The sequence below is a fragment of the Sceloporus occidentalis genome, unplaced genomic scaffold, assembly GCF_023333645.1.
Source record: "Sceloporus occidentalis isolate IW3139 unplaced genomic scaffold, rSceOcc1.0.p SCAF_68, whole genome shotgun sequence".
In the NCBI taxonomy this organism is placed as follows: Eukaryota; Metazoa; Chordata; class Lepidosauria; order Squamata; family Phrynosomatidae; genus Sceloporus; species Sceloporus occidentalis.
Window position 1 is genome coordinate 3,402,554 of NW_028317048.1, and position 7,395 is coordinate 3,409,948.

Sequence of the window (7,395 nt, forward strand, 5' to 3'; positions counted from 1 at the left end):
TGCTTGAAGTATACCCTGTCTCAGTACTGTAGCATGCAGAGCACTTTCGCAGCATGTTTATAAATACGTTTTAATAAAACTATCTACTAAGAAACACCAGTATCCATACGCAATAACTTGTGATGATTTTTAATGCGTGCCAATTTGCGTGGAGTAAAACTCTTGTCTATGAAGTTGGAGCTTAAACTATTTAACATTACAACAAAAAGAAGTTTTGGCAATGTCCCTGCTCAGTTTTATATATTACTAACCCTTTACATAAAAAGTAAACATTTCCCCTTGAATAAGTTATATATCAGATGACAGGATAAATTGGGTGAGTGTATGGCTCTGTTGGCTAGTGGCCCACCAGTTATATGCCAAGTGTGCCAGATGGCCAGTACGGTCCTGCCAGATTTTAACTTGGTCTTTGTAACTAATTTAAGAAAGGGTCCATATGTTTTACTGTGACACCACACACTTTCTAATAACCTGACTTTTGTTTCTCAACCTCATTGTAACTTAACTGGGATCATGGGGAGATTGTATGGATTATTAATTTTTTTCTTTATTATTTTGGTGGCTGTAGATAGAGTTAAGGTCTGTTGATTGCTTCCTTTTCTCTTCCTTTTCATTTTCTTCAGCAATATTTGATCGCAAGATTTCCAGTCTCTCGCTTGGACTCAAATCGTATGGGGAAAATATATAATTATAAATCAGACATGCAAGGATAGCACCAGATATGGGTCCAACCCAGAAAATCTGTGGATACAAAGGGCATAATTAGATAAATGTTATTTAAGCCTTTAAAGGGAACCTGTCATCAAAATTAAAGTTGTGTTCACACACAGTTCTGTGATAAAATGTTTTAAGTCTGCTTTCTTAGAATTAATTTCTTAAAAGTGCAAGATGATGCACCTGGGGCATAACAGCTCAAGGGCAGAGAATAGAATATTTGATAATGTCCTAACCTCAACATCTGAGGAAAGGGATTAAGGGATAATTATCTAGAAAGAGGGAAGAGCTCATGCCGTTGTACAGAGCACTGGTGAGACCTCACTTGGAGTATTGTGTACAGTACTGGAGACCGTATCTCCAGAATTATATAGATACGTTAGAGAAAGTTCAGAGAAGGGCTACTAAAATGGTTCATGGATTACAGGATAAAACTTACCAGGAAAGGTAAAAGGATCTTAACATATATAACCTGAAAGAACGAACTGACAGGGGGAATATGATAGAAACATTTAAATTTATTTAACAGAAGAAATAGATTGGCCGAATGGTTGTCATCTGCTGTCACGTTCAATGTAAAAAAAAAACAAAACATGTTTTGCTAAGTGCCAAAGCTATGTTTGGAGTACTTTGTGAATTTTGTAAGTTTTTATAGTTCTTACAAAACTGCGGGACATTTTGTTGTGCAATTAAGTAAAATTAAGTAAAATCTTACCCAATGATACAAAAAGTTTCCTGTAACCAGCGCCGGAGCAAAGGACCTTGCAGGGTTCATTGAGCATCCAGTGTAATAGATCTAAGTATAACAACCAAATTTAAATTTTTATATATGTGTAACACTATACTTACAAGCTACTTAATTCATTTTAGTATTACAAGTATTCATTTAGTGTTGATGTGGCTATGCATTGAATACATACTGTTCTGTTTTAGGATATTTAAAGCTCATGGAAATCCAGAGGTTGGCAGCTCAAATTTTGGTAGAAGTTGAGTATCTCCTGTATTCACAACAGGGTGTTTTGAATTCAGTACGTATCATGAATTTAAAATAATGGGCCAGATTCAATAACCTGTGTAGTTTCTACACTCTTGCAGTAAAAAAAAGAATGAGAGGTAAATTCCTACAAAGTAGTCAGTGATTCAACTGCTAGGGCACACAGCCATGTAAAATGAGCTACAGGAACACTCCAACCATCAAATGCACATTAATGCATATAACAGCAAAGCGGCCCCTTTAAATGATTGTGTGCCCCCTTTACACATACATGGGGGTATTCTGTAGAATCCCCTCTATGCATTCATCTATTTCTATTCATCTTAGCTTTCAGGAGATGTCTTTGGCCAAACAATACACCTACACCCATGTAGTCTACTCACTGCCATTCTGCCCCAGCACTGGCTAATGAGACACACCATGTGTTGAAAGTGCTGCCTTTATTTCAATGGTACTGCTTTCCTGCCACAGATTGACTACTGTAAGCAGGAGATTTCTTCGGAGATGTGTGCACTATAGTGATGTCCGGATCATGAACGAATCGTTCATTTGATCCGGTTCTTTTTAGTGATCCGGATGAGTCGGTTCACTAGACTGAACGATTCGTTTGTAACGGTTCAGTCTGTGAATCATTCAGCTGTAACCTGATCCTAGAGCTGTGAGTCATCTGCAGAGCACTCAGACACAGACTCTGGGGTCAGGTTACAGCTCATTAATTCACACAGGAACGATGACTCTTAGAGTCAGAGAGTCGTTCAAAGAGTCGAATGATCCGAAGAGTCGAATGATCCGAAGAGTCGAATGATCCGAAGAGTCGAATGATCCGAAGAGTCGAATGATTCGAATCTTACAGGGATCCGGATCTTACAAGGATCCGAATCTTACAGAGATTCGAATCATTCAGAGAATATCACTGATACCATACTTTTATAAATAAATACATTAATAATGTTCACACTGCCCCCAGGATTTAGATTCCCCTGAGTTTGCCCCCCCTTTACCTATAACTGCACCTACAGTTAACTTTATTAAATTAATTAAATTAACCCTCAGTCATCAGCATAAAATTAACCCTTATACCCCATCAACCATAACTGCCCCTGAAATTAACCGTAAAGATCCCATTAACCATAACGGCCCCTGAAATTAACCCTAAAGACCCCATTAACCATAACGGCCCCAGAAATTAACCCTAAATACTCCATTAACCATAACTGCCCCTAAATTAATTGCATGTACTCCAGATAAATTACCTAATAAATTGGTATGGTTGATGGGGTCTTTAGTGTTAATTTGGGGGCAGTTATGCTTAATGGGGTGTTTAGGGATAATTTAGGGGCAGTTATGCTTAATGGGGTCTTTAGTGTTAATTTAGGGGCAGTTATGCTTAATGAGGTGTTTAGGGTTAATTTGGGGGCAGTTATGCTTAATGGGTCTTTAGTGTTAATTTAGGGGCAGTTATGCTTAATGAGGTGTTTAGGGTTAATTTGGGGGTAGTTATGCTTAATGGGGTCTTTAGTGTTAATTTAGGGGCAGTTATGCTTAATGAGGTGTTTAGGGTTAATTTGGGGGCAGTTATGCTTAATGGGGTCTTTAGTGTTAATTTAGGGGCATTTATGCTTAATGAGGTGTTTAGGGTTAATTTGGGGGCAGTTATGGTTAATGGGGTGTTAAGGGTTAATTTTAGGGGCAGTCATGGTTGATGGGGTGTTAAGGGTTAATTTTAGGGGCAGACATGGTTGATGGGGTGTTTAGGGTTAATTTAATGGTGAGGGTTAATTTAATTAATTTAATAAAGTTAACAAGGTGCAGTTGCAGGTAAAGGGGAATGTAAATCCTGGGGGCAGTGATTATTAATGTATTATTTATAACAGTATGGTGACATTCTCTGAATGATTAGAATGCCAATGAAGGCAGAGAGTCGTTCAAAGATCCGGATCTTACAATGATCCGGATCTTACAATGATCCGGATCTTACAATGATCCGGATCTTACAGTGATCCGGATCACTGTAAGATTCGGATCCCTGTAAGATCCGAATCTTTGAACGACTCTCTGCCTTCATTGACATCACTGGAGGCAGGGGGGAGGATTCATAATGAAAGGGGCGGGGCCAATCGTTAGTGTGCCTGCACGGAGTTACTGGAAAACAGTAACTCCGTGCAGACACACTGAGTGATCCGAAGATCCGGATCATGAATCGGATCATTTCAGTGAACGAATCGAAATGATCCGATTCACTTTAATGATCCGAACTTCCCATCACTAGTGCACTATGCTCACCATCTAATGAGACCCTACTCATGCGCAGATAGTGCTCTCTGGGAACAATTTCCTGCCACTGATTGGCTCCTTCAGGCAATCAAAACTAGAGCTAGATGCAGACAGCACAGTGTGCAGTACACTGTAATGTTTATTAATTAAGGTAAAGAATATGTATGAAAGTACTTACAATGTACTATGATATGCTTTCTCCATTGGTGGGGTTGTTTGTTAATGCTGCAGTGTCCCTTTAAAGTGTATTCAGATTCCTATGTGTGTACTGTGCGTATTAAGAGTGTGTTAATTAAGTTTATATATGTCTACAAGTTTCTAGGCCTGCTATTTCATAGCCTACAAAATCTAACTAAAATTAATCCTTATAGCATATGCTATTTCTCTATGGACCCCAGCAAATTGCTTACTGCAGATGATTCTATTAGCTTTTATTGTATCATTTTTAGCTGTTATCTAGATTCTACTCTTGAGAATTTGATTTTAGTAAAGTAATTAAACCTTGCGTTATTCACCCAGTAAGGTTAAGATGGATGAAACAAGCCCGATATTTTATGGTCAGTGAATATGTTCTGTATTGTGAGCCACTCTAACCAAACAATGTTCATTCTTACTGGATAAATCCTCATGATTATATAGTTTAAACCATGTCTCCTACCATAAAATAGTTAACATAAATCCAATTCTTCCAAAAGAAGCATAAATGAAAACAGGTTACACGATTAGAAGTCTATCAAGCAAGTTAATTATTTATTCAAATAGAGTAAATATCCTAACTAAAATATCCAAGTAAGTACCGATCCAAAAAAAATTGACCAGTGAGGTTCATTTTTTTAGTTAAGCTATTACATGACACTTCAATGTGATGGTAAGAAATTCAATGGAAATAATCGGTTAATGAGCACCTTGTTTTCACATATGTTTTCACATATTTCACATCAACTGCAGCAAATACTTTCACATATATAATAGATTTATAATATTACATACCCCAAGCAAGTGTCCCAAAACCACAGAAAGCCCAATGGATATAGCTGGAGATCCCACATTGTCATTTCTGCGACCGTCGGTTGAGGCAAAGATGCAGAGAACTAATTGTAATGTGAGGAGGACCTCAACAGCAAGAGCTTGTCCAGGGGATGTGTCGTTACTCGGCTGCAGAATCATACTCATGTTTTAATAGGTTAATTTATTAATTTTTATATATGTATAGTAATTTGTAAAAAGTGTAATATCTATATCTATCTATCTATCTATCTATCTATCTATCTATATATATACATTCATTTAGCATGTTAACACTTAGGAAAAACAGATATATAATCTGAAAATATTACATGACATATACCTCATTTGCAAAGCTTCTTTTTTGCTCTGGCTTCTAACAACATTTAGATAACACTAATGTAGTTTGTAAATAATACAAACCACATTAAAAACATAAATAAGTCCTTGAACATAGAAGGTTCATTCAAAGAATAAAATGTATGTGTCACTGTCACCGTGCTTTCAGACATCTATTAGCAACAGCAAAATAAATGAATTCACAATAATATACAGAAAGCAAGCACTTTGGGATTACATTGCTGTTCAAGGCCAGCAAAGGATTTGTTCTGTTGCAAGTAGTTAAAACTTACCTGATTGACGCCAAAACCTCCTCTTATGTCGGATGGAGCGAATTCGTACAATACAGCTGCCCCTATCACTGCTCCTACCAACTGAGCAATTATGTAAAAGAAGGCTTGCACAAGGGAAATGTGAGCCCCAACCAGCATGGCCACTGTGACAGCTGGGTTGAGATGGGCACCACTAATATGCCCCAGTGTCTGGACTAGAGTACCAATTCCAAGGCCAAAGGTAAAGGATATCTGCAGAACACTTGGTAGAGCTGCATTCCAAGAGAGAGTTGACCCCAGGCCAACAAATACAAACAAAAGGGTGCCTATAAATTCTGCTAGGAAAGCCTTCATATTGAACCCAGCACCTAGCTCTTTTATCATGATGCCAGTCTGAGGGAAATCTTTGTCTAAAATGAACTTACTATTCTCTGCTTTTGTGTTGTCCTACTGATTTGGGGATGTTAAGAACATACATTAGAGGTGACAGTTTATATGGCTTTTTGAGGCGGGAAGCCAGACAGATAATTATAGAAAGAGGCGCGGCTATACTGCTACTGAAAATGGAAAATTTACTATATATGACATACATGCACATTAGTGTTAACCATAAATCTAGCACGGTGGTGACCCGCCTTCCAGTTGGCAGAGCAGTAGGTAAATGAGCAAAGAAACACAGTGAGGAACCAGAGACATTAAACAGTGGAACTGACATACAAATGCCTGCTCTGAGTAAGTAAGGATTAATTTTCAATGGGTTAAAGCAGTAAACGAAAAAGCAGAGCAAAGACGGTTCAGCAGAAAACCATAAGCCCTTTAAAACATTTTGTGGTTACTGTGATAAATCATATATTAAAAGTTCAAGGCTTTATATTCACATAGTTCCCAGTATTTCAGGTTTCCTTATTGGGACACTTGTGTATTGGGGTATGTGGCTAGAGTCAGGGAGGGGTATGACCAATGTTCCCTCTAATTTTTCCCAGAGCCAAAATTTTGTGCGCACAATATGCTTCTACAGTCCATATAAAGCGAAGTTGGTGGAGCTGAAAAAAAATCACATTGCAAGGGGGGCAGAGCTATATATTTCCAACCCTTTTGACTCCATGGTCTATTTTAAAGGTGAAATTCTCACCGCAAAAGTTAATTATGAGTAAATCACGAGCGGGGGCTCAGGGCTGCATAAAGGATCAATATATATATATATATATAATTTTTTTTTTATTGGGAAAAACTGCATAGCTTCTGTCGTTAGGCAACCATTGACAGGGGTACAGCATAACACCTATCACTATATACTGAGGCACATATTGACTGGGGTACAGCATAACACCCATCACCCATCAGACATTGACGGTGTTGCAACATAACTGCTATCCTTATATACTGAGCCAAATATTGACAGTGGTGCAGCATAACTGTTATTATATACTGAGGCACTCATTGACGGTGGTACAGCATAACTGCTATCATTATATACTGAGGCAAACATTGACGATGGGGCAGCATAACACCTATCACTATATACTGAGGCACGCACTGACGGTGGTACAGCATAACACCTATCACTATATACTGAGGCACAGCACAACACCTATCACTATACATTGAGCCAGACATTGCCAATAATGTAGCATAACCCCTATCACTATATACTAAGCCAAACATTGATGTGGTGTAGGCCTACCGCTTCAGTGTCTGGCTTAGTATATAGGGGTGCACCGAAATGAAAATTCTGGACCGAAAATTCAGCATTCAAATGACCCCCCCTTTTAAAAAAACCCCCACTTTATTAAAAAT

General features: G+C 38.1%; 1 protein-coding gene across 1 annotated transcript; it reads right to left on the reverse strand.

Moving 5' to 3' along the window:
• Window positions 1-534: 534 nt before the first annotated feature.
• Window positions 535-5,982, reverse strand: LOC149286523 (aquaporin-2-like). Its single transcript, XM_089493937.1, has 4 exons — window positions 5,620-5,982; window positions 4,973-5,137; window positions 1,430-1,510; window positions 535-741 (listed from the first exon to the last, which is right to left on the reverse strand). The coding sequence occupies exons 1-4, from the start codon at window positions 5,980-5,982 to the stop codon at window positions 535-537; spliced, it is 816 nt and encodes a 271-aa protein (XP_089350063.1).
• Between the last annotated feature and the right edge of the window lie 1,413 nt (window positions 5,983-7,395).

Excerpts from the sequence above, each read along its gene's own strand:
- LOC149286523 (XM_089493937.1), bottom strand. The coding sequence starts at position 5,982 with ATGATAAAAGAGCTAGGTGCTGGGTTCAATATGAAGGCTTTCCTAGCA. Across the intron at positions 5,138-5,619 it reads GAGGTTTTGGCGTCAATCAG|CCGAGTAACGACACATCCCC; the intron begins GTAAGTTTTAAC and ends ATGATTCTGCAG. Across the intron at positions 1,511-4,972 it reads TTTTGGGACACTTGCTTGGG|ATCTATTACACTGGATGCTC; the intron begins GTATGTAATATT and ends TGTTATACTTAG.